The 27,195-nt window shown below is 43.1% G+C and overlaps 2 protein-coding genes across 2 annotated transcripts in view; one reads left to right on the top strand and one right to left on the bottom strand.

Annotated features, from left to right (window-relative positions):
• The window catches only part of LOC140273882 (xylosyltransferase 1-like), a 34,316-nt gene extending 28,689 nt beyond the window's left edge, over positions 1 to 5,627 (top strand). The window contains exons 9-11 of the mRNA XM_072369561.1: positions 3,841 to 4,036; positions 4,123 to 4,459; positions 4,933 to 5,627. Of these exons, the coding sequence (XP_072225662.1) occupies positions 3,841 to 4,036; positions 4,123 to 4,459; positions 4,933 to 5,255 (856 nt within the window). The 3' untranslated portion in view covers positions 5,256 to 5,627. The remainder of the gene's footprint in view (positions 1 to 3,840; positions 4,037 to 4,122; positions 4,460 to 4,932) is intronic.
• Positions 5,628 to 19,544: 13,917 nt separating this feature from the next.
• LOC140273213 (tryptase-like) lies at positions 19,545 to 25,992 on the bottom strand. The gene is made up of 9 exons (XM_072368728.1): positions 25,913 to 25,992; positions 24,583 to 24,603; positions 24,320 to 24,488; positions 23,485 to 23,753; positions 22,517 to 22,668; positions 22,129 to 22,427; positions 21,410 to 21,613; positions 20,709 to 21,141; positions 19,545 to 19,881 (listed from the first exon to the last, which is right to left on the bottom strand). Exons 1-8 carry the CDS (start codon positions 25,965 to 25,967, stop codon positions 20,856 to 20,858), a joined length of 1,455 nt encoding a protein of 484 aa, XP_072224829.1. The 5' UTR covers positions 25,968 to 25,992; the 3' UTR covers positions 19,545 to 19,881; positions 20,709 to 20,855.
• Between the last annotated feature and the right edge of the window lie 1,203 nt (positions 25,993 to 27,195).

The following is a 27,195-nucleotide window of genomic DNA, read 5'->3' as shown; positions in this document are numbered from 1 at the left end:
GAGTATCCAAACATCCACCATTTATTCTGGTTATTTCAGGTCAGAGTATCCAAACATCCACCATTTATTCCGGTTATTTCAGGTCAGAGTATCCAAACATCCACCATTTATTCCGGTTATTTCAGGTCAGAGGATCCAAACATCCACCATTTATTCCAGTTATTTCAGGTCAGAGTATCCAAACATCCACCATTTATTCCGGTTATTTCAGGTCAGAGTATCCAAACATCCACCATTTATTCTGGTTATTTCAGGTCAGAGTATCCAAACATCCACCATTTATTCCGGTTATTTCAGGTCAGAGTATCCAAACATCCACCATTTATTCCGGTTATTTCAGGTCAGAGGATCCAAACATCCACCATTTATTCCGGTTATTTCAGGTCAGAGGATCCAAACATCCACCATTTATTCCAGTTATTTCAGGTCAGAGTATCCAAACATCCACCATTTATTCCGGTTATTTCAGGTCAGAGTATCCAAACATCCACCATTTATTCCGGTTATTTCAGGTCAGAGTATCCAAACATCCACCATTTATTCCGGTTATTTCAGGTCAGAGGATCCAAACATCCACCATTTATTCCGGTTATTTCAGGTCAGAGGATCCAAACATCCACCATTTATTCCGGTTATTTCAGGTCAGAGTATCCAAACATCCACCATTTATTCCGGTTATTTCAGGTCAGAGGATCCAAACATCCACCATTTATTCTGGTTATTTCAGGTCAGAGTATCCAAACATCCACCATTTATTCTGGTTATTTCAGGTCAGAGTATCCAAACATCCACCATTTATTCCGGTTATTTCAGGTCAGAGTATCCAAACATCCACCATTTATTCCGGTTATTTCAGGTCAGAGGATCCAAACATCCACCATTTATTCCAGTTATTTCAGGTCAGAGTATCCAAACATCCACCATTTATTCCGGTTATTTCAGGTCAGAGTATCCAAACATCCACCATTTATTCCGGTTATTTCAGGTCAGAGGATCCAAACATCCACCATTTATTCTGGTTATTTCAGGTCAGAGTATCCAAACATCCACCATTTATTCTGGTTATTTCAGGTCAGAGTATCCAAACATCCACCATTTATTCCGGTTATTTCAGGTCAGAGTATCCAAACATCCACCATTTATTCCGGTTATTTCAGGTCAGAGGATCCAAACATCCACCATTTATTCCAGTTATTTCAGGTCAGAGTATCCAAACATCCACCATTTATTCCGGTTATTTCAGGTCAGAGGATCCAAACATCCACCATTTATTCCGGTTATTTCAGGTCAGAGTATCCAAACATCCAACATTTATTCTGGTTATTTCAGGTCAGAGGATCCAAACATCCACCATTTATTCCGGTTATTTCAGGTTAGAGGATCCAAACATCCACCATTTATTCCGGTTATTTCAGGTTAGAGCACATGTGTCAAAGTCCGGTCCTGGAGGGCTGCTGTCCTGCAGGTTTTAGATGTTTCCCTGCTTCAACACACCTGATTCAGATTAAATGGATCCCTTCAAAAGATTGCTAAGTTCTGCACAAGTCTGCTAATGATGCATTGATCTGATTCAGGTGAAGCAGTGAAACGTCTAAAACCTGCCGGACAGCGGCCCTCCAGGACCGGAGTTTGACATCCCTGGGTTAGAATATCCAAACATCCATCATTTATTCCCTCACTTGCTGCTCAGAGGAATTTCAGTCCTCAAAGTGGAGAATTTACATGAATCACTTTAACTTTAGAGGTCATAGGTGGCTGCGGTAGTTAAAAAGCCTCCCGGGGGGGGGGCTCTGGTCATGGTGGGGCTGTCCTCCCTGACATGTCCTCATGTTGCTGCTGTCAGCTGAGGTGGTTCAGCTGGTTAGGATGCCTCCTGGTTGCCTCCCTTTGGAGGTTTTTGGGGCAGAACCAGAACTCTGGAGGGATTATGAATCCCATCTGGCCTGGGAACGCCTGGGATCCCCCAGGAGGAGCTGGAGAGGGATGTCTGGGTTTCCCTCCCCGACCTCTGATTGGTTAAGTTACACCAGGCAGGTTAGAAGAAAACACAGAGCATAGTTCCACATGGTGAAGGAAATAATGAGGCTACATCGTGTCTGCTTCAGCGATTTGTTTGAGCTTCTTTAAGAAAGAGAGTGAAAGGTTTGTCAGATGATTTGTTCTGGTTCTGGCCTCAGAGAGAGCGGCGCTTTCTGCTGGTTCACTTTCTGCTGGTGAAGCTGTGGCTGACTGATGTAAACATGTGCAGCGGCAGCGGTTATTTCCTCCCGTTTCTAGGTTTCCCCTCAGGGATTAGACGATAAAAAGCTGCTTTTTCTCATGGCTGGAAGTGTGGATGAAGTCATGATGCAGACTCACAGCATCCAAAGCTGTGAAACTTCCAGCTCCAGCCGGAGGGAACCAGCCAGGCTGCTGTTTATCCTGCAATGAGCCGTTCCCCAGAACACCTGAACTAAGGCAAAAGATGGTCATGCTTTAAGTAAAGAGTCACTGTGTGTGAATATTCTGCTCATTTGGACCGAAAGAAGCAACCTGCAGGTGTGAGATTAGCGTCTGAGTTGTGCCTCTGAAGGGAACAGGGAGGAAGGTTTCCACTAAACTCACCGGAGTTTGTGCAGTTCGAATTAAATGTGGAGATAAGGCCGGCTTGTCCTGAGGTACAATCAGGCTTCAGTTTCTGTAGAGGCTGGATTTTTCCAGCTCTGGGAGTGAGACCCGCAGTAGGTACAAGGAGGTGCTTGTTGCTGGAGTTCGGGTGGGGATTGGCGGTTAGGGTGGGTGGAGGCAGCGCTGTGGGGAGAGTGAGGGCAGCCGGTTAGAAAGGAGCGTCTGTTCCCCTTCAACCTGTGCAGCATCTGAGCCGTGAACACGTCACACGTCGGGCCTTTTCGGCCACTTTTTAAGGAAAATTCTGCTTTATTTCGCCCTGGATTTCCTCATTTCTGTGTGGGTTCTGAGAACTTTGGATGTTTTCACTCTGGGTCATCGGAGAAAATGAGATCTCCTTTAACTAAACGGTGCATAAAAGATCAAGAATTAGTAGAAAAATGTCTCTTCTCGTCAGGAACCTCGAGGACTTAGGACACAGATGCAGGGTCTTTGGATCCAGAAGGGTTTTATTTTATCAAACAAACAGAGGAAAAGAAAAGCTGTAAAACTCCTAGGCGCTCTCCTCCGTAGCTAAAGGTGGAGAAGAAGCGCAGCTATGAAAGTTAAACATAAAATCTCTCCAAACTGGGAGGAAAACCAAAAAGCTATGAACACTTTAACAAAACTAAGTCACGCTCTCTAAAACAAAAGGCTTTATAAAAACAGAGGCTCTATGAAACTTTAACTTAAAGCTCTCCTTTAACGGAGGCGACCAGGAATAGTTACAACAAAAATCACTCCTAGAAAACAGAGGAAAAACAAAGCTGTGAAACTTAGTGTTTCAATAAATAAACTAAGGCTATGGAACAAGAATAAATTACAAAGCAAGATGCAAATGGCTGGTAATGAAGCTCAAAGTGAGACAAAATACTGGCACAAGAGAAGGGAAACACAGACTATTTAAACTCATGAGGGACCAAGAGGGAACAGGTGGAAACACTTTGGGAATCAGGGAAGATAATGAGACACAGGAGGAAGGGGAAGATTAGTGATTTTTCAAAATAAAACAGGAAGTGACGAGACATGGAACAGAACGTAAATCGTGACACTTCTTCTGCTCTTATTCAGCGTTTCGGGTCGACTTTAAGGTCTGATAGTTTCCAGCATGATGAATCTGTGTGTTTTTTCCTCTGCTTTAATTCTATCGGGGGGTAAAGGTTGCCTCGATGATGTAATCACTGCGTTCCTCAGGTACGCCGCCATGAGCCAGCTGGTGTCAGTGCACCTCTACTTCCTGTCGGATCGGTTCCAGGGCTACCTGGTGCGTCATGTGACCACCAACCGAGCCTCCACCCAGCCGGAGAGCCTGGAGACCTGGGTGGCACCCAAAGACCACTTCAGCCCGGCCAGCCCGGCCCACGGCACCAACAGGCTGCTGCACATCCAGGTAAGATCGGCTCCAGTCGGGGTCAGAGGTCAGAGGTTAACCTGACATGTAGCTGTTTGGCTTCATCAGCGAACGGGTTGTTTCAGGTTGGCTCAGACTGGGATCCGAAGGAGCGTCTCTTTAGGAACTGGGGGGGCCTCCTGGGGCCCGAGGACGAGCCGGCGGCGGCGCAGCGCTGGAGCCGCAGCCAGAGCAACCTGACGGCCACCGTGGTGTGGATCGACCCCACCAACGTCATCGCCGCCACCTACGACATCCTGGTGGACGCCTCGGCCGAGGTCACCCACTACCGGCCGCCGCTCACCCCCCCGCTGAGGCCGGGCGTCTGGACGCTGCGGGTCCTGCACCACTGGAACCTGCTGGGTCAGACCAGCTTCATCGTAGCTCCTCTGGAGCTGCGCCGACAGCAGCCCATCCAGAAAGGTGGGTCAGATTCACCATCTGACCGTTTTCTGAGCTTTAGTTAGTCCTCACGCTGGCATCGGACTCAAGTTGGGTCCAAAGTGGGTGTTTTCCAGCAGAAATACGGTACCGAGACAAGACCTGTGACCACAGGTTTGGCACAAAGTCTCAGGAGCTCCACCCGGTGGCTGCAGTTCACAGTGAAAACAGCTAAATCTTGAGCTCCACGGGCCTCCTGTCCCAGCTGTCGGCGCCACGCAGACGTGTATTTATAGCGTCAGCGTCCTGTCACGCTGTCACAGGGTCACCTCGGTCTGATTTAGCCTCCTCCGCCCCTCTGTTTGAGCTGTTCGAGCTGCACAGAGCACAAATAGAGATGATGTGATCCGACCCGACGCCTGTTTTTAAAGTCCAACACGTTGTGATGTTTAAGCTCTTTGAATGTCCTCCTTCTTTAGCTCCAACTGATGGTTTCTTCTTCTTCTTCTGCTCAGAGGACGCGCTGCGGCTGCACGGCGGTCCGGTCAGAAACTCCTACATGGAGCAGAGCTTCCACGGCCTGAACCCGGTGCTGCGGCTGCCGGTGAGCCTGGGCGCCGTGGAGGAGGCCGAGGCCAACGCCGGGCTGACGGGGGCGCCGCTCCGTCGCTGGCTGGACGGACTCCTGGAGGGCCACTGGTCGGCCTCGGACGTCTGCTCGCTGGGCCCCAGCGCCTGTCCCGTCATGCAGCGCTGCCACCTCACGGCGTGGAGCGCCGCCAGCCCCGACCCGAAGTCTGAACTGACCCGGCCGGGACCGGACGGACGGATCAGGTAGCAGCTGGACGGCGGACGGAGGGAACAAATGAAGGAAGACGCGTTATTTATTTATTTAAAGTTTACGGGAGCGAAAGACTCGGACCTGAGGGAACATTCTCCTCCTCTCACTCAGTCTTTGATTCGGGACGCTGTGTGAACGAAAGAATGTGAGAGGAAGAACTCTTTACCTCCGTCTCCCGGGTTCAGGAGGCGCTTTACACATTTCCAGACTCAGTCTTTAGGCCCGTCACTCACAGAGTTTCCACATTTCTAATGTTTTAAACTGTCGGGTTCACTCTAAATTCAGCCTTTCAAGGTGTTTTAATTCAGCCGCCGGAGATTTACTCATTCAGATTATACATGTTCAGTTTCCTAAATTCCAATAAATTCAGATTATACATGTTCAGTTTCCTAAATTCAAATAAATTCAGATTATACATGTTCAGTTTCCTAAATTCAAATAAATTCAGATTATACATGTTCAGTTTCCTAAATTCAAATAAATTCAGATTATACATGTTCAGTTTCCTAAATTCCAATAAATTCAGATTATACATGTTCAGTTTCCTAAATTCCAATAAATTCAGATTATACATGTTCAGTTTCCTAAATTCCAATAAATTCAGATTATACATGTTCAGTTTCCTAAATTCAGATAAATTCAGATTATACATGTTCAGTTTCCTAAATTCCAATAAATTCAGATTATACATGTTCAGTTTCCTAAATTCCAATAAATTCAGATTATACATGTTCAGTTTCCTAAATTCCAATAAATTCAGATTATACATGTTCAGTTTCCTAAATTCCAATAAATTCAGATTATACATGTTCAGTTTCCTAAATTCCAATAAATTCAGATTATACATGTTCAGTTTCCTAAATTCCAATAAATTCAGATTATACATGTTCAGTTTCCTAAATTCCAATAAATTCAGATTATACATGTTCAGTTTCCTAAATTCCAATAAATTCAGATTATACATGTTCAGTTTCCTAAATTCCAATAAATTCAGATTATACATGTTCAGTTTCCTAAATTCCAATAAATTCAGATTATACATGTTCAGTTTCCTAAATTCAGATAAATTCAGATTATACATGTTCAGTTTCCTAAATTCAGATAAATTCAGATTATACATGTTCAGTTTCCTAAATTCAAATAAATTCAGATTATACATGTTCAGTTTCCTAAATTCAAATAAATTCAGATTATACATGTTCAGTTTCCTAAATTCAGATAAATTCAGATTATACATGTTCAGTTTCCTAAATTCAGATAAATTCAGATTATTCTGCAGGTGAGCGGTTGTTTCTGTCTGTGAAAGGACTCGTGGTCATGTGACGGCTCACCTGACATCATTTCCCAGACACAGAGCTCGTTTTTACTGATATTTACACAAGTACTGATGTCATTTCAAATGAAAACAAAGCCTTATACGACATGTTGTTCATAGCTGTGAACGAACAAAGCTCTGAGTCAGATCTTACTCTGATTTATTCAAAGTAAATCTACCATCTGAGTTATGCTGAATTTTACCTGTTTAATGTCAGAATGTAAGCGCTTAAAAAAAAGAGGTTGATTAAGAATAAATTCTACCTTTAGTTTGACAAAAAGACAATTTAAAGTCCTTCAGATCAGACAAGTTTGGTGAGAAAGCTGCAAAAAACATGAAAGTGTGAGAAGAAGAAAATCCACGGCATCATGAAAGCATGAATACAAATTAAAAGAGGCAGAAAAATGGTCCAAAAGCAGTGAAAACAGTTCCGTTTTCCTCCAGCAGGAGGCAGCAGCATCCCTGAAAGTCATTTCATTTGCTTTGATCTGGTTTGATGACAGTTTTGCTCCCAGAGAATTAGAAAATATGCTCAGATTACAACATGATGTCATTATTCCTGCAGCAGGGAACAATGTTTGCTTTGGTTGTTGGAGAGAATGATCCTGAAAGTTAGCAGCAGCCACAGATGTTCTCATGTGGGCGTCAACTTTAAAGTAATAACCATATTTATTCATTTATTTAATTAGCTTATTGTTGCCTTGCATTACTTTGGTGCAGCATGAAGATGCTGAAACAAGATGAAACATAAATATAACAGAATTTAATGTCTATCTGTCGTCTGTCCTCAAATCTTCACAAACAAAAAACTTTTTTCTTGTCATTTCTTTAAGGGGTCTTCAGGAATAGTTCTCCAGGCTTCTTGAAGGACATCCCAAAGCTATTCTTTGGATGTGGGCTGCCTTTTGTTCCGTTCTCTGTCAGATGATCCCACACTGCTTCAATAATGTTGAGGTCCGGGCTCTGGGGAGGATTCATCCCTCCATAAGACCTGTTGCCACTGATTTTCAGTCCACTTCTTGTGTCATTTGGCACAGCTCAGCCTTTTCTCCCTGTTTCCCTTCCTTAAGAACGGCTTCTTGACAGCCACCCTTCCATGGAGACCATTTCTGATGAGGCTTGGGCCAACAGTAGATGGATCAGCTGAAGGTCCAGATGCATCTCTCAGGTCCTGTCAGGTCACAGCTGGATTTTTTCCTCTTTCTTAAGGACATCACTTTCAGATCCTGTTCATCTGCTGTAGATAGTTTTTTAGGCCTGACACTTCTTCTTTTGTCCTCCACTTGTCCAGTTTCCTCAAATGTTTTAAGGACCCACTGCACACCATGCTGAGATATGCCAAGTTTTCAGCTAATAGCTCTTTGGGAATCACCTTGTTGCTGCAGAAATCCTATTTTCTGTCTGTCAAACTGTGTTTTCTTTGCTGTTTTTCATAGATGCAGCTAAAGAAATGGGAACAAATGATGTGTCTTTGTGACAAAGTGCCTAAAGATCCAGTTTAAAATGGCTTCTTTGCTAAGTTGTCTGTTCTGTGTCGACACAACACTGGTTCATCCCTTGAGTTAGGAGCCTTTTTTCTGCCTGAATGGTTCATAGCTCAGAGTTAAGTGGCTGAACAAAGAAAAAACACATTCCTCTGAAAATTCTCAGGTACAAGGACTGAAGATGAGGGAAAAAGCAGAAAATGTCCAAAGAAAAACTCTGAAAGAGCTTCAGAAAGCTGCAGAACTGTAGAATATTTAAGTTGTAGCAGCAATAAAAAGGTTAATTTCCTCCATTTTCTCATGACTTGCTGTTGGGCTGAGCTGAGTGCTCCAGGTGTGCCCCAGGTGTGCTCCAGGTGTGCCCCAGGTGTGCACCAGGTGTGCTCCAGGTGTGCCCCAGGTGTGCACCAGGTGTGCCCCAGGTGTGCACCAGGTGTGCCCCAGGTGTGCACCAGGTGTGCTCCAGGTGTGCCCCAGGTGTGCCCCAGGTGTGCCCCAGGTGTGCTCCAGGTGTGCTCCAGGTGTGCCCCAGGTGTGCTCCAGGTGTGCTCCAGGTGTGCCCCAGGTGTGCTCCAGGTGTGCCCCAGGTGTGCTCCAGGTGTGCCCCAGGTGTGCTCCAGGTGTGCTCCAGGTGTGCCCCAGGTGTGCTCCAGGTGTGCCCCAGGTGTGCTCCAGGTGTGCCCCAGGTGTGCCCCAGGTGTGCTCCAGGTGTGCACCAGGTGTGCTCCAGGTGTGCCCCAGGTGTGCCCCAGGTGTGCTCCAGGTGTGCCCCAGGTGTGCTCCAGGTGTGCTCCAGGTGTGCCCCAGGTGTGCCCCAGGTGTGCTCCAGGTGTGCTCCAGGTGTGCCCCAGGTGTGCTCCAGGTGTGCCCCAGGTGTGCCCCAGGTGTGCCCCAGGTGTGCCCCAGGTGTGCACCAGGTGTGCCCCAGGTGTGCTCCAGGTGTGCTCCAGGTGTGCCCCAGGTGTGCTCCAGGTGTGCCCCAGGTGTGCTCCAGGTGTGCTCCAGGTGTGCCCCAGGTGTGCTCCAGGTGTGCCCCAGGTGTGCCCCAGGTGTGCCCCAGGTGTGCTCCAGGTGTGCCCCAGGTGTGCCCCAGGTGTGCACCAGGTGTGCCCCAGGTGTGCCCCAGGTGTGCACCAGGTGTGCTCCAGGTGGGGGCGATCAGGTGATCGGGGGGTTTGGAGAGACTCACAGAACAGGGAGGACAGAGAAAGGTTGGAGAGTCTGGAGGGAAAAGGGAGACTGCCGGATTAAAGGTTGGTTCAAAGAAGGAAGAAGCTGAGCTTTGGGTTGTTGTGAGCTGTGGACTAATCATGTGACCAAATTCAGGTTAAATGAAAGTTAAAATGTCATATTTAATATAATGTGGGTAAAAAAATTAGGTGTATTTTAAAAGAGGTTCAAGCTAAAAGTAATTTGATAAAAGCTGAAGTTTGTAGGGTTAAAATCATCGTTGAACCGTGCTTTAATTTATTTTGGGTGCTTTAAATGTGAGAATCGGCTTAATTTGTTGCAGTTTGAAATTGAAATATTGGATTCTGGGTTATGCTGACTGATGGTTTCTTGGGGAACCTTTTCTTGAACTTCTGTTTGAGCTCATTCTGGGTTTTCTTTCTGAATCCTTCAGACTTGAAGGGAAACGTCGGCCATGCTGGACATCTTTTAATCTCCTTTTCTCTTTTATTTCTTTTCTCTTTTATATTAAGAACATTTTTTTAGTCTAATATTTGATGCAGCTGATATTTTTCTTGTTTTTGATGAGAATGTCGGCCTTTGTTTCTGAAGGCTGTTTAAATGTGTCGTCACTTTGTGGATTTTAGCCGCATTAAATGACCTCCTCAGTTATTTCAACCACAGATAGAAATATTGGGATCTATTTTTTTGTAATTCTCTTGTGTGTAACAGGTTCAACCAGGATGCATCCAGAATATCTGAGTTTATGGGTTATTTGTACAACTAATATGTTATTTTACACACATAAGCTGTAAGCAGATTTATTTCACCTTGTTGCAGAGATATTAAAGCGGGAGGAGGCCCACCGATGTCCCAGTAAGGATAAAACTACACTGTTGACTCCAGCCGTTGGCGTTTGGACGCAGAAACACGGCAGCTTTTAATCAGACACGTTTTAGTGAAGGATTCGAGGCGCCCTTCTGTGCACAATCAGGGTTTCACAATGTTGAACTTCTTCAGTTTAAGCATCAGGTTTTAAATTTCAGCTTCATCATTTGTTTTTGGTCACTTCAATAAAATCATTTGACCGTTAGAGACTTCATTAGTGATTTTTAAATGTTCTGCCGCTTAGCTTAAGTTAGCTTAGCTTAGCTTACTGTCGCTTAGCTTAATTTAGCATAGCATACCTTCGCTTAGCTTACTTTAGCTTAGCTTAGCTTTGCTTGGTTTGAGGATATAAGGAAGATGCTGCTGTTTTTCACATATTTTCATAGGTTTTAATTAACAGTAGCAGACAAAAAATACCATGTTCATTAGAGTCTATTTGTTATTTTTTCTGTTTTCAGTCTTTCCTCAGGTGTGGAAAGTTCTGTCATAGATTGGGTCAGTTTGTCTGTAAGTTAACAGAATTCCTAAGTTTTCCCAGAGCTGGGGTAAGGCACAGCTTAGAAGTGATAAAAGCATCTTTTTATTCAGTCTTGCTGGAGATCTGAAGTCTTTGCTGTGAAGTTGAAACAGACATGAGCTGATATTTGGTTTGAGCATCTGCTGCAGGCCACATGGACCCCAAAATCTGCCCCGAGGCTCCTGGATGTCTCACAGAGACTGTGGAGAGGTTTTTGGGATAATTTAGGGTACTTCTGCAAAACACAAATGACTTTTTCCTTTCTAAATTCCACATGTGCAACGTGCCAACATTAAAAATCAACTGAACTCTCTCCCAATCAAACCGCGAAAATAAATAAAGTCCAGTTAATTTTCTGTGTGCTTAAGATAATTAACCAGATCTAACAGATGCCACAGGCTTGATGGATCAATGATTTGAATAAAATCTTAATCCTTGGTGCTGCGATCCTCTGCAGGACAAAAAGATGACGCATAAATGCAGAAGTTAAATAGAAAATCCAAAAGTGGAGCGCTGAATTGATGTCTTGCATTTGTTTCTGCATAAACTCATCTTTCAACTTGTCTCAGCTGTGTGAACCAGAGAGAAATCTACAGGTCTGAACCTCTGAAATAGAGAAATATATCAACATAAATACATTTAATTTACATTTAGCCTAAATAAAAGTGACTCGATGGACATTAATTCAAGACACTGAATAAATTGGATCCCTTTTATTTGTTTGATTTTTCTGTCTTCCATAAAATCCACACTCGGTTATATTTACCATCACTCAGAAAATGAACAAATAAAACAAATTATACTTGATGACATTCAACTGAACTGAACTGATTGATTTAACTGTCATTAATGGGACCCGACTGGAGACCGAAGGGTCTTTCAGGGTAAATCTGAGTGAACTGAGTCGGTCGGCGCTTCAATTCAGAGTAATTTATACTGGAAAGGTTTGAAAGAATTGGATTTATCCTTTAAAATGTTAGACGCTCGATCATTTAACTTCTCTGTAATGCAGCAGTGAACCCAAACAACAAGAGGTACGAAAGTATTTGATTGTTTTTAATCCAAGACAAAGTGGTCAAATTTCAAAGTGAAATATTAATAATTCAAAGCCGTTTTACATATTTTGTGTATTTTTCATACAAATAGGGGAAATTATGAAAGTTTTGTTAATAAAAAAGAAAATAAAGATAAATAAGAGGCTGTACAGATTTTAAGTTGATTACAGATGTTTGGATGCAGAGTCGTGGTTATTTATGAGGCTTTTATAAGACATTTCTATGGTATAAAAGTGTTGCTCAGAAGGGGAAAATCCCAGCTGAGAGGTTTCATTTGGTGCTTTTTCAGCCTGTTTTTCTGTCCGTTTGTGACTGTTTTGTTGCTTTTCTTCATTCTCGTCTCTCTGGGAGTTGTGTTGTGCCTTAGTTGTTGCTCCTGTTCTAGGAAACCCTCTGAAATGTCCAAAAAATTATTTAAAAAAATTTAAAAGAATTGTTGTGAATGCCTCTGAAAATAAAACAGATCTCCCTTTATTTTGTGTCAGTGCTGCTTATTTGTGAGTTTATGTGAGATGTTTTACCTGTTTAATGTCAGAATGTAAGCGCTTATAAAAAAGAGGTTGATTAAGAATAAATTCTACCTTTAGTTTGACAAAAAGACAATTTAAAGTCCTTCAGATCAGACAAGTTTGGTGAGAAAGCTGCAAAAAACATGAAAGTGTGAGAAGAAGAAAATCCACGGCATCATGAAAGCATGAATACAAATTAAAAGAGGCAGAAAAATGGTCCAAAAGCAGTGAAAACAGTTCAGTTTTCCTCCAGCAGGAGGCAGCAGCATCCCTGAAAGTCATTTAATTTGCTTTGATCTGGTTTGATGACAGTTTTGCTCCCAGAGAATTAGAAAATATGCTCAGATTACAACATGATGTCATTATTCCTGCAGCAGGGAACAATGTTTGCTTTGGTTGTTGGAGAGAATGATCCTGAAAGTTAGCAGCAGCCACAGATGTTCTCATGTGGGCGTCAACTTTAAAGTAATAACCATATTTATTCATTTATTTAATTAGCTTATTTGTTGCCTTGCATTACAAACGCAGTTTTAAAAAAAAATTTGAAAAAAGAATAGTTGTGAATGCCTTTATTTTGTGTCAGTGCTGCTTATTTGTGAATTTATGAGATGTTTATGGATGAAAATAAGTTTTTGTTTTCATTTTAAGCCTTTTTATTCGGTCCATTCATCCATCATCAGCATCTGATATGTGCAAACAGCCTCAGCTGAAGGAGAAGAGGCTCTACTCGGCTGACCTGGGATGTTTAGACTTAATCTAATCGTGGCAGCCTGGGATCGTCTCTTTAATAGAGCATTAAATAGAGAATTTAATAGAGAATCAAACGGTGCTCCAACTGACCTCAGTTTTGTTCCAAGTTTCTCACGTTTTCACCTGAAAAGATTCATTCAAATGAATCAACATAGAGGGGAAATGGAAAGAAATTCACAAGCTACTCAATGAAATTTAAAGTAGCTAAAATTAGCTTCACATTTACCCACAGCTGCATTAAAATGGCGCACATGAACGCATTAATCTGCGTTCAGTATCTTTCTCTTTCAGTATAATTACAAACGGCGGCTGCATTATCTAAATAAAACCTCCCAAAGGAAAACGCAGATTAACTGCAGAAACTTCTGCCTGATCGATTCAAAACCAGTGTAGTAACGATATTAAACACAAGGGGGCAGCAGAGATGCGCTAGCAGCTCAGATAACTGCAGAGAAAAAGCTCAAACCTTTCTGAATGAAACTGTAAAATAACTTTATTTTGATATCCTAATGAATGACGTTTAGTTCCCAGTTCTGAAGCTCACAAAAACAACTGCTTTACACTTAATTTAACTCTTGTATTGATGTGAAATGACCATTGACCATTTAAACTGTTTTTAAAAATGTTTTTTTTATTGTAGGCACTGGAATACCATCATCTCTATTCTTCTTCTTTGCCTTAATTGTGTGAGCTCTGTCCAGAAGAGTAAAGTCGTAGGAACACATCAAGCTCCATCAAGCTCCCAGACCTCTGTTAGAGGACCCGAGCTCTAAGGAGGGATAGCGCCAGTATCCAATGCTTCCGGTAGCTTTTCTACCGGAAACTTTGGTACTTTACTGGTTAATGAAGGATTATTCTATTCTATTACAGAGTATAAGGTCATTTTTTTCTGCTGCTGGAACAAAATGCTGCAACACTGATGTGATTTAAGATTTTTATTCACTGAAACATGAAAATTCATTGATGCTACTGACTGTAGCGGTGTCTCGGGATCAGGGCTGTGCTACATCACTCTGAACATGGGAATGACTTCTGAAGGGGTTTTGCTGGCCCTGGATTTCCTCAACTCTCAGGTGTTTTTTCACACAGGTCACAATTGTGTTGTCAATGAGCGGCCGCTGCAAATTAATGTAAATCAGCACATTCTCTGGGCCGCGCCACTTCTTACAGAGGTCTCTAAAAACGGCCTCGTCTATGTTTTCAACCTTCTCCGGGGCGATGTTGTAATCTTCAGCCTCGACTGCAGCCCAGATTTTCTGGAACAGCCACACACTTATGGCTTCAAAACTCTTCTGCGTGTAGCTCATCTTTGATTCTTTAATGATCCGCCAAATGAGTTTCCTGACCAGGGCCATCACAGCCCCTTTGATTTCTGGCCTTGACCAGGGTTCCTGCTCGGAGTCCGAGGGCTGATGCTCCCGGTTCCTCCTGAACAGGTTGCAAATGGCTTTGCCAACAGATGAGAAGAACCTTTTGATGGCACTGGGTTTCTCTGGTGGGTTCAACAGATGTTCTTTGATACAGGACACAACTCGGCGGTCAGTGAGTGGCTGCTGTGAGTCAATGTGATACAGCACACTCACTGGATTGTCCCACTTTTTGCAAAGGTCCTTGAAAACGGGCACCTCTAGGTTTTCAATCTTCTTCGGGTCGATATTAGAATATTCTCCTTGAACTTCAGACCAGATTTGCTCAAACAGGCCCTGACAGAGGACTTCCAAGTGGTCCATAGGGTATACAATATCTGCTTTGACAGTGATCTGCGTCAGCAGCTTGATGACAAACGCCTTCAGAGCCATTTTTATTTCTAATTCTAACCAGGATCCAGTTTCCTGTACATCCTGAGATGGTTCATCCTGAGATGTGCTTATTGAAAAGTAATCGGATTCCTGTTCATAGCATTGAGATGGTTCATCCTGGTTCTTCCTGAACAGGTTGTAACTGGCTTTGGCAACAGATGAGAAGAAACTTTTGGCCGGTGTCTCTGGTGGATTCAACAGATGTTCTTTGATGCAGGACACAGCTGTATAGTCGGTTAGCGGTTGCTCTAGATCAATATAAACCAAAACGTTCTCCAGGTAGCGCCACTTTTTAGAAAGGTCCTTGAGAATGGCCTCGTCCAGGTTTTGAATCTTCAGTGGGTCGATATCCAACACATCCTCCTCATCAAATTCAGCCCAGACTTTCTTGAAGAGGCGCTTAGTGATATCTTTGAAGTATTTTTGAGGGCAGCTGATCTGTGACTCTTCAATGATCCGCCTGATCAGCTTCCGGATAAGCATCTCCACGAAAATCTTATGATCGGACACTGAAAAGTAGGGTTCCACATCGTCTGAGTATCGTTCATCCTGTGCTGAATGGCCTGAAATGGGTTCCTGTGCAGCGTCTTCAGATGATTCATACTGGGCAGCGTCTTCAGATGATTCGTACTGTCCAGCGTCTTCAGATGATTCGTACAGGGCTGTAGACCAGCTGACAGGTTCCCTAATGAGGTCTGGGCTTGGTTCAGCTACATTTCCTTTGAAGAGCAACCTCTTGATGACACAAGGTTTGGAGGTTTTCAGTATGTGTTTTTTGAAAGTGGGAACAATGTGTTGGTTTGTGACTTCGGTTTCCATGAGACTTTTAAGAGTTTCACACAAAGAATTCTTTGGAATACGCAGGTTTTCACAAAGGCTATTGAAAATAGTCTTTTCGAGTTTCTTGATGTTTTCTGGCGTGATATCAAAGTATTTTCCTTTGACTTCAGCCCAGATTTTCTCAAAGAGACATTTGTGGATGTTATGAAATGTCTGTGGGGGGCAGCTTGTCGCTGATCTTTTCATAGCCTGCATAATTACAGCTCTAACAAGTAAGCTCACAGACATATAGGCACCTGCATCCTGTTCAAGGTTGTCCAAGTAAGCGGCCATCTGGTCCTTTTCCAATAGCAGCTCAGATTCCTCGTCCAGCGTCATGTCCTGTGAGTCCACCTCAGCCTCCGGTACCCCCTCCTGGGTGAAGTTTGGGTCCTGCCCCTCAGGCACGGACACCATTGAGATGACGGCTGATTGCACTGGCACCACCTTATTCCTCTGTATCCCAAAGTGTTTGGTGAAGAAGGTCTTGATCCTTCTCCCAAATCCTTTTCTCTTTGGTTTTGTGACCGGAGCAACTTCCTCTACTGGATTCTTGACTCCCTCGACATCAGCAGTCTGGGTGTCCACAAACTGAAGCTGGCTTTCAGCTCCGGTGGACTCTGGATGTCCTCTTTCTGTGCTCTCCATTGACGAGGTGACATTTTCCCCATAGCACTTCAGGTAGGATTGGCACATCTGGCTTATGCAGTCTTTAATAACGTTGGTGGCTCTGTGCACCATAGTTACAGCGTAGCTTATGTCCATCCTTTGCTGTTCAGGGTACGCTGTAGCGTTCTGTTCAGAGTCAGGCGAAAACCTGACTCGCTTTTCCTCATATCTAACAACCAAATTTGCAAAAAACTCCGAGCATTGAGACTGGATCTGCTCTGTAATAGCCAGGACTTCAGAAAAGGCCTCTTGCACCATGTTGTCCACGGAGGCTATCACGTTACTAGATAAGACATTTTTATTCAGAACATTGGTCAGAACGGATTTTTTAGTGAGCTCTTTCATATCACACTGAAGCTCTGCCAGCATACTTTTGGTGTGGTCATCAGGACAACCTGATACCAAACCAGCCAGCTGCTCTGATGAGATGTTACTGAAAAAGCTTTCAAGTATTGCTCCAACAGTGTCCACGGTAATAACCGGGATTTCTTCGATTTCTTCTTCATCTTCTTCTTCTTCTTCTTCTTCTTCTAGGGAATCGTTTGTTCCGGTCATGGCGAAAGTTGTGGGTTTGTGCTTAAATATAAATTATTCTTCGAGTAGTCGTCGTGTGAAAAAGAATCAGTGGGTGTGTTATGCGCTGAGGAGCCAACTGATGTCACGTGATCGACATCAAAGGCTCATTATAGGTTCTTAAGCCACGCCCAGAGCTATAGAGTATACGTTCTGTTTATACTCTATAGCTCTGGCTCCGCCCACACAACGCGAGCGTAGCGCAGCAACCGTTGCCAGGCACCGTCGAATCCAAACGAAAACTTTTCTGTTTTGTCCTTTGTGTCGTTCCTGTATTCACAGTTTTCGTTTAGCGTTAAATTAATTACAAAGAAGACGGGATTCTTTAAAGTAGAGCCCATTCAACTGTGTTGGGGCTGATTATTGTTGGAAAGTAACGACAGCATGTTGAAAATGAGAGACCAGAAAACTGAATAACCAACTGCAGAAAGGAGCAGATTTAACACAGCCAACAAAAATAGATGTTCAGGCTATTTCAGCCTTCAGTCTCTCAGTAAGTTTCTGCAGTTTTAAGAAGCCCAGCTGGGAGGAAGAGTCCCAGTTTGTTGCTACTGGTGTTAATGAGGACTGAGAAATATTTACACTGATTTATATATTCATTCAGTTCCAGAGCAGCTCGCTCACTGCAAATCATAGATATCATCACTTTTAGATCTAATCAAACCACTTTAATTCGTTGTTGCACATATTTCTGAAGGTGGATCATCTTCCTAATTAATCTGTTTGTGTCCCTGTCTCCTCTGTTGGTTGAACGATGTCTTGTATTGTCCCAGAGTCGTCGCTTGGTGGCGCTGTTGCACTGTTTGCACAGCAGTGGTGACACTTCTGCAGCTCTGAAACGTCTGCAGAGTTTCTCAAAAGTCCCTCAAACAAATGAGGAGAACTCACTTAAGCAGATGGGACAAAATGCAATTGTTCATGTGTTATGATGGAGGGAAATAAATGTGACGCATCCGTAAACATCAGCTGTTCTTTCTCTGGACATTGGCTGCTTTTCCCCTCATTTTCAGTCCAGTCCTTGTACCTGAGTCTGACCAAAAGGACACTTTGGGAAGCCGAGAATCGAGCTGCCCAGCTTCTGATCTGCCTCTTTAAAACAGGAGAGAATATTTTTAAATACGTGTAAACTTCTCGTCCTTCTCACAGTGTTTCTGTCACAAAACTAGCATTTTATTGTCTTAATTCTTTAAATAACACTGATGCGACTGCTGTTATAGCTGGAATCAGAGAACATTACAGGAGAAGGTTCAACTGTAGATAATTACAGAGGATTTTACGTTCTGCTCCAGTTCCTGAATCCCCTCAAATCCCTGTTATGATCATTTATATTATTGTGTTTTTGTGACATGAGGAAATGTTCCGACTCAGACTTTCTCATTAATAATAATTAATAAATAATGTTACAGTTAGAAATACACAAACTATATCTCACTAAAGTGATTAATAACTGTTTTCATTCATGTGACTGCCAAAAACTGTTCTTTATATTTTAATCAGTCTTGACTGTACACCTCTTAATTAGGCCTTAATTAAGCACTTATTATGAACCATTTCTGCTGAAATGATGTGAAAGCTGTTGTTTGAGCTCCTGTGGAAATTAAAGGTAAGAATCTCACATTAAAGTTTTGTTTATTCACAGACTGTGTGTTGCTTTAAGGCATTAAAAGCAGAATTAAAGAGATTTAATGAAATGCAGCTGTTGGTTTTAGTCCGACTGATCCTCAGTAAACCTAAAGTGTGGCAATGATCAGTTAACCTGAAGTATATTTTAGTTGTGGTTAAATCGCAGAATTTAATTTAAATTCTCGTTCTCGTACTTGGTTTAAAGCTGTATTTAATGTCTTTACTAAGAAGTTTTTAGTCGTATCATTTGTCTCTGTCGAGTGAAGAAACTGGTGGGAAAACATTTCATCTTTTATTACCTGTTAGGGACAAAAAATGAACACAAACACCAGAACGATCGTGTATTTCTAATGGTTTCAATCAGTTAAATTTTAACATGAAAGAACTCATTGGCCTGATATTGATTCTGATCAACAATGATCCACTTGTGTCCATATGAGGAAATCAACATTTTAACACAATTTTTTGATCATTTCTCAGAACTTAAACGGACCAAATGAAGCGCTCATGTTGCTGTGATTTTTGATCCGTTAACAGAGAGAAAGTTTCCACAAAGAAAACTCTTTTTAATTCAACAAAATATAAACCTGAACCTTCAGTTTTAAATCATCATGGAGATACTAGAAGAATAATACATCCGTTTAAGTAAAATTTTCAAAGACCATCCCAAAGTTTATTCAGAGGAAGTTATTTTATAAAAGCTGGAGCTTTTCCATGAATATTTATCTGTATATGAGGGCAGGATGGGGCTTCCTAAGCTGGCAGTAACAGTCACTGCTGCCCCCTAATGCCTAAAATGATCATTACGTCTATCCAGGACCATAACATGGAAATAAATGTATTTATTAACCTTCTTTTGTCTGACATCCCTTTTAATAATAAGATCTGAGGGCATCTTGAAGACTTAATTACTTGCTTTCATAATAAATGATAAATTCTACAATATAAACTACCCTGTTACATGTAAAAACTCCTGCTTTCAAAGTTTGTCTTGTGCAAAGTTTTTTGATTAATAATCAACACATTTAGGTTTATCGGTTACTGAGGATGAACTTAGCTTGTTGATCAGAAAAAGAAGCAGTTAAGCTTCAGAAAACCTGACAGAGTTTAGCTGGTGTACGACACTTTGTGTGAATCAGGTACAGATGGACGCCTCTATCAGAAGAGTTGGAGACAGAAGGCAAAAGTGAGGAGAAAGAGGCAGAAGGAGGAGTTAGCTGCAGCGCCCCCGGTGGTTGCCGGTGCGTTGGTGGAGTTCGTGGCGTTGGTGGACGGTGGAGACAAGAACGTGCCCAATGTGCGAACCAGGAAGGACTGAAAGCGGCTCACTTTATCAAAGACCTTCACTGGATCCTCTCGTTTTCTCCTGGCAGAGCCGTTTGCAGCTGACAACACGGCGGCCTGGAACCACGACCCACCCTGCTTACACATGAGCGGGCCGCCAGAGTCGCCCTGAGCATAAAGATGGGAAATCTGTCATCAGTTTATCTAATCTATTAAAAATCTATTAAAATAATATCAATATAAAACAGAAATTTACAGCTTCCTGCTCAGTTTTATGAGAGTTCTGATTCCAGGGAAGTGGCTAGCTTCGCTTCGCTTAGCTTAGCTTAGCTTAGCTCAAAGCTGAGAAAAGGCGGGAAACAGCGAGCTTGGCCCTGCGTCAGGGTAACAAAGGTAAACTTTAAAGTTTATGCGATTATTCATTTTTCATGAGAGCTCAGATGTGCCGAGATTCAACAACATGTTGGGCAGACCACATCTTCATCTGGTCTCTGTGATCCATTCCAGGAGAAGAGAACAAAGTGCTAACTGCTAACAAGAGCTAGCCTGCATGCGTACAACTGATTCAGTTTCTCCAAATTATTAGTTTTATTTGGATTTCTCCAGACATTCTTTGAAGTTAGTCTTTGTAATTAATTTTATTGATAGATGCATCTATTTCTGTGATTTCCCCTTTGAATTTTCGACTCGTCTTATTTTTATTTCCCTGTCTTTGTTCTTACATTCCTGTTCGCTTTTCTGCTTCTTTGTGCAAATGAGGGCATTTTCTTTCTCATTAAAGTAAAAAAATTGTGACATTGAATAGGCTTAAATTAAAGCAGCTTTCTCTGGGTAAGTAGTCATGTTTTTCCTTTCAGACGGAGTCATGCTGACAGGAAACAGTTTACACGAGAGCTTCACATCAGCACCTAGATCCAAGTGTCTTCTTTTTAAAGAGACACAAATGAAAAACAAGGATACATAAGCAGCTGGTGGATAATAATCCCATAATTTACCTGCTCCAGTGTAAACTGTCCTGTACAAATGCTGTCGGCTGCTGATGCATTCCCACAGGCTTGTACCGTGGTCTGGAACTCCTGCAGAATTTGCTCTTCTAAAGTTGGAGAAGAAACAGTTTAAGGTGATATCTGAGATGTTTAGCTTTACTGTATCAGTATTTGTGCTGTGGACTCGCCTCCTCCTTGCCCAGAGCTCCAGCCGGCAGCCCAGCATCTGGAGCCCACAGGGAAGTTTCGCCCGGTGTCCAGACAGATGGGCTGGATGTAGTCGGTCAGGGTTGGTTGGGTTGACAGCTGCAGCAGCGCGATGTTGGATCCGGTCAGGTTGCTCAGAGTGATGTTTGTCACACTTAGTGACACCTCAAAGGGGTTTGATCCGTTCTGCCTCAACCGACCCAACACGACCGTCCACTCAGACGCTACAGGGGAGCTGTGGGGGACAACAGCCTGAGTCCCACTGGTTTAAAACAAATACTATAGTTTTGCAATTTCAGCTACTTGGGATCCAATTTATTATCATTTGCATACGAATTCATTAAAAAGAATTAAACTGTCAGTATCTATGTTAATAGTAATAACGACGTGTAAAGCCAAACCAGCAATGAACAAGTCTTTTGAGACACAAAAGGTCAGGGAATTGCCAGGCTGACAGTTGTTCATAGTGCATCCTCTACCCATCAGCCTCAGCTGTAACTCACCCTGAGAAGCAGTTTGCATTGCTCATCACCGAGTCCACAGCCACCAGCGTCCCACCGCACACATGCCGTCCATTCTTCTGCAGGCTCGCCATCCACGGCCACTCGCCAGCCCTCGCCACTGAGCTTCCCCCCAAAATACGAGAGTTCATTGGGGCTTGTCCACAGACCACCGCTGGAGAGAAGCCGCAGGTCGAGATCATGAAACTGAACACGTTAAACAGGCTAAATGTTTGTGAATTTAAAGAAATTTAAATTTTTTCATCAGTTTATCTAATCTATTAAAATAATATCAATGTAAAACAAAATTTACAGTTTCCTGCTCAGTTTTATGGGAATTCTGATTCCAAGGAAGTGGCTAGCTTCGCTTAGCTTAGCTTAGCTCAAAGCTGAGAAAGGCGGGAAACAGCAAGCTTGGCCACGCGTCAGGGTAACAAAGGTAAACTTTAAAGTTTATGCGACTATTCAGTTTTCATAACAGCTCAGATGTGCCGAAATTTAACAACATGTTGGGCAGACCACATCTTCATCTGGTCTGTGTGATCCATTCCAGGAGAAGAGAACAGAGTGCTAACTGCTAACAAGAGCTAGCCTGCATGCTTATTTGTTTTATTTGGATTTCACCAGACATTCTTTGAATTTAGTCTTTGTAATTAATTTTATTGATAGATGCGTCTATTTCTGTCATTTAACTTTAAAAATCGTGCTGAGGTGAGAGATACTCACGTCCAGAGGGAGTGGTTGGTGGTGAGGTCTCAGCTGTAGTGTTTGTTGCTGTGGTGGGGGGGGCTGTGGGTGGAGGGCACGTGAAGTTGAGGTCACTGTCAGTCCCGTTGGACATGAAGGTGACGAAGCCCGGCTGGTTGCTGGCGAGAATGCTGTTGATCCACATCTCGTACTTGGACACTCTGGTGTAGACTGTTGGGAAATTTGGCTGAGCACAACCCACTCCAAAACTTGTGATTCCCGCCTGAATCCAGCGATCGCCCTGCTTGATCACCAGAGGACCTCCTCCGTCTCCCTTTAAGACCAGAAACAGTCGGTTCAGAACAGGTGAGAAGGAGTCTTTGCAGGTGGAAAGCTTTGATAGAAACGGATAAAGACGATCACCTGACAGGGGCCCTGACCTCCAGCACGTTGTCCGGCACACATCATGTTTTCAGTGATACTTTCAGTGACATTTCTGTAATCACAATCGCACTGTCTGTTTCCCACAACGGGCACCTCCACCTCGGTCAGGTTTTGAGGTGAAGAAAGTGACACTAAGGGGACACAAATCCAGTTTGATAAACAACACTTCTGATTTATCTGTGATGGGTATCCAGGACGTAAGCAGCTCATAAATAAACTGATTCCAAGGAAGTGGCTAGCTTAGCCTAGCATAGCTTAGCTCATAGCTTAGAAAAGGCGGGAAACAGCTAGCTTGACCATGTGTCAGGGTAACAAAACTAAACTAGTTTTCAGCTTTTATGACTGTTCAGATGTGCTGACATTTACCAATAATGTGGGGCAGACCACATTTTCATCTGGTCTGTGTGATCCATCCAAGAAGAGAACAGGTGTGCTAACCGCTAACAAGAGCTAGCCTGTATGCACACAAAAGATCAGACATTCTTTATGGAGGACTGAAACTGCCAATATAAATACAAAATATATAAATGCCTAAGTTTATAAGATAAATGCTACTGACATAAAACAAAATAGTAATAAATAATAATCATGATAATGTAAAAATAATTTAACCGCTATTTATTTATGTTGCCACTCATTTTTCAATTTTATTTATTTTTTATGGAATATATTTAATTTCACCCGATTAACGGAATGACGGTATAGAAAATGGATGGATGGATATTTAATTTCTTTCTTCGTTAATTTGTTACTCCTCTATTTATTTCTGTATTTATTTTCCTTTCCATATTGATCTATTAATTTCCTCTAAATTTCGATTTCTCCATTTAATTCTTGTAATTTATTTATCTTCTTATCAGTGTATGATTCTGAGGAAGCGTTTGTCTCGAGTTCTAAAGCTACACTTTCTCTTCACATTACCGTAAACATGTTGCTTCATGACCCACCTCCAAACCGGATGTCTCCCCAGCCTTTGACCCAGGCATCAACACCTGTGTGGAAGGTGCTGTTGGTGGCTGCCAGGCACACCGGTGCAATGAAGTCGGTAAAATTCACCGGCGTAGACAGTCTCAGCAGCGCGATGTCGTTGTCATTGGTCGTGAAGTTGAAGTTGGGATGAATAACGAGCGCTGATAAACCCAGAGTGACTTCGTTTGGGTTTGGTCCCTCCTGACGCTCGCGTCCCAGAGTCAGAGTCAGAACTGGCAGCAGAAAGCTGAGGTCATGGGAAGAGACAGAAAACAGAACATGTGACGTCCAGATCTGCTTCAGGGGCCTCCTCAGGTCTTCTTTTGCCAGTTTAGCTTTTGTTTTAAACAACATCATCAGTGTAAACGAACAGGAGACAGAACAGGGTGACACTCCCACAACTCCAAATAAATACAGAATTATTTCAATGACTTATTGGTACATGTATGAGGACTGAATGTTCTCGGTTCTCTGTGGTGAAACAGGCCTTTCATATAGCCTCCAGCCATTTTCTGCACTCACTTTAATCATTTCAGGGGGGCTGCAGCCAATCCCACTGGAAGCCGCCACTGGGCAGATGTTTATGTATTTAGCTTTTATCCAGAGCGACTTACAGGTAGGCAGATAGTAAGGGGGTCTTGACTAAGGACCCCTACTGGAGGTAATACCTTTCATGCAGGGGATTTGAACCCAGATCTCCCACATGAAAGGTGGCAATCTTACCACTACAGTCAACCCTGGACAGGTTTCCAGTCCAAGAACCCCCCCCCCCTTGTTTGCATAATGACGCAGAGCAGAGTTTTCTAAGCTCACATTGGGATCCCGACGCAGTGAGCGCTGGTCAGCACCCACTGGTTGTTGATGAGGGATCCTCCACAGATGTGAGTCCCAAAGACGTTCAGGCTGACCTGCCAGGGCCAGCTGCCCGGAGGAGCATCCTGCCCCCCCACGATCCTGGTGTTGAGCGGCGCCCGACCACACTCTGAGGAAACAGCAAAACGGTAACTTCACCATGTGAAACTGCTTCTACTTTCTGTATTTCACGCCCTGAGGAAGTTATTAAGCTGGAAACTTACGAGACAGCTGCGAGTCCGACTCTGAAAAACAAAAACATAGCATTTATATTCACTGTGATGGGTTCACTGTCTGCAGCGCTCTGCAGCTCAGAAGGAGGAGCCATTAAAACCATTTGGAAAAGCAGGTTTTTCACTGATTTTACTGTGTTCTACTTCAAATTTAAAGAAGTAAACCAACCAAAACCACCTCTACCGCCCTGTTTAGGTACATAAGACTTAGAGGAAGTAAAAGCTGTCCCAAAGGGAAGTTCTTTTTTTTTTTTGTCAGGCGGTTCATTAAAAATAAATAAATGTAAATGTAATTTATTTATTCAGCCCTTTACAACAATCCATTTCGGCGTAACCAAAGTGCTTTACAGCAGATAATAAATAAAGAAAAGAATGAGTAAAAAACAATAAAATAACAGTAAACGCAATAAAATACAGCAAAATTGAATAAGATAATATAAAAGTGTCACCATACTATATATATGAATAAGAAATAAATATTATAAACAAGAAGATAAAAATACAGCAAACAACCAACAAAACGAGCAAATCAGTGCAAGTTTCCATGCAGGGACAGACGAGAACAACATAAAACGACCCGTTCGTCGCACCTGAAGCGCCACGATGGACCCGACCCTCGCCAGAACATGGTCCGGTTGTCTAATAATGACCCTAACCCCCTGAATCCTCTATCCATCCATCATCTTCCTCTTATCTGAGGTCGGGTCAGAACCAACAGGTCCAGGAGTTAAACCCAGAGTTAAACCCCTCAGCGACCCTCTCCAGCTCCTCCGGGGGATCCCGAGGCCTTCCCAGGTCAGATGTATAATCCCTGCAGTGAGTTCTGGTTCTGGCCCGGGGCCTCGTCCCAGTTAAACCTCCAAAGGAACCACCTGGATGTTTTCAGTCCATTCTGCAGATGTTTTGTGGGTTTGAAGGTTTATGATCAGACTGGCTGCTGCTCCAATCTGCTCTCATTTAACTAATTATTCGATTCTTCTTCTTCTCAATAAACACGACTAAGTCGTGCAGTCGGGTCCAGAATGAGATGTGGTTCCTTCACATCCTTCTGCACTGATTCCTCTGAGCTGCGATGACAGAAACCTGTGATCACATCGTGTCTTTATGTTGGAGAAAGCTGCTGCAATCAACCTAAAAGCTTAAAAAGCCTTTAAACGACCTCATTAAAAGCCACAAACACCCATGAACTCAAACTACTTGTTTCTAAGTGAGGTTTGCTCCAAAAGACTTTTAAAGCACCGTATTTTACAAGTTCCTTTTACACCAAAAGTTACTGATGACCTGAAACGGATGCAGCTGTGTGCAGAGAGTCGATTCTTACCCTGGGAGAGGAGAGTCAGCGCAGCCGCCACACAGATCAGCCTCCAGAAAGCCATCACCGTAACTCAACTTCACCCGATCAGCTGCAGCATAAATATCCCTCCTCTGTCTCTTAATCCCACCTCCTTCTGACAGGCACCTGCCCAACGACACGCCCACCGCCTCACCTGACTCAAGCTGGGTTTTCTGGCCTTTTCTCACATTTCAGAAACAGTTTCCCCCCCAAACTAGCTTAATCTGTGAGTTTCCTTTACTGATTATTAGAGTTTAAGGCTGTTGGATGAAGGTTAGACCTGTTGGGACCAAGAGCAAAGAACGTGTCTGAGTGGATTAAAGTTTCCAGGTGGGGTTAATGACGAGGAGAGGGACCGAAAGAGGAAAAGATGCTGTCGTTCTCTGGGTTTATGCTTGAGTTACATAACTTTTTGACTCATCACGACCCAGGTGAGGCTACCTTATGAAGAAAAACAGGTTCAGGGTGGATTCAAAGTCCAGTGTCGGCATCACAAGTTCATATGAGCTCAAGCAGCAGAGCAAATAAGCTCCGCTTCAACACATTAATAAAGGAAATGAATGGTTAACTGCATGTATGACCTCCAGGGGTCGGTCCTGAGCCCCCCTCAGTGTGTAGAATAAAAATAAGTGCTTTATGAGTGTAAATGTGAGTAAGAGTCACATTTAAAGTGACCCAGCTGTTTTAACATTAAAGAGTTTATGTTAAAACTGAATGTATTTGGAGGTATTTATCTGCCAAAATGCAGTGATCTCTGTCCTAAAAGGGCAGCTTCAGGAAGTCTAACAGCTTTTCACTGAGAAAAACCTCAAATGAGAAGCTTTAATGACACATCTGGAGAGAGAGAAGAGCCTCTTAAAAGGGAACCTGAAAAAGATCATTTACCAGCTGAGAAATAAGGCGGGTCAAAACTTAGCTGAAATAATCTTAAAGTTGGTTCATGAACGACTTTCATCTGTTGTTTACATGGTTCTGAGGGTTTCTGCTTATTATCTGATCCGCAGCTCATCTTGTGACCAAGAGAGTGAACGAGGAAGTGAGGAAAGCACCTGGAACAACGGCCTGATGAGTCATCAGGAAGTTTGTGAATAAAAGCCGACTGTTTGCCCAAAAGTCCATCGGTATGTGCTTCATCTCTCCGATCAGCCACAACATTAAAACCAGCCCCATCCCCAGCAGAGGAGCCCCAAAGGCGTGAGGGTATTTATCCAGAAAGAGACGCTGGAGCTGTTCGGTACAGAATCCCAGCAGCTCTTTAACTGAACTGATCC

Source organism: Leuresthes tenuis, unplaced genomic scaffold (genome assembly GCF_036924035.1).
Source record: "Leuresthes tenuis unplaced genomic scaffold, fLeuTen1.0.hap1 SCAF_17, whole genome shotgun sequence".
In the NCBI taxonomy this organism is placed as follows: Eukaryota; Metazoa; Chordata; class Actinopteri; order Atheriniformes; family Atherinopsidae; genus Leuresthes; species Leuresthes tenuis.
Note: the sequence above shows the minus strand (reverse complement) of the source record. Positions and strands in the feature narration are given on the sequence as shown.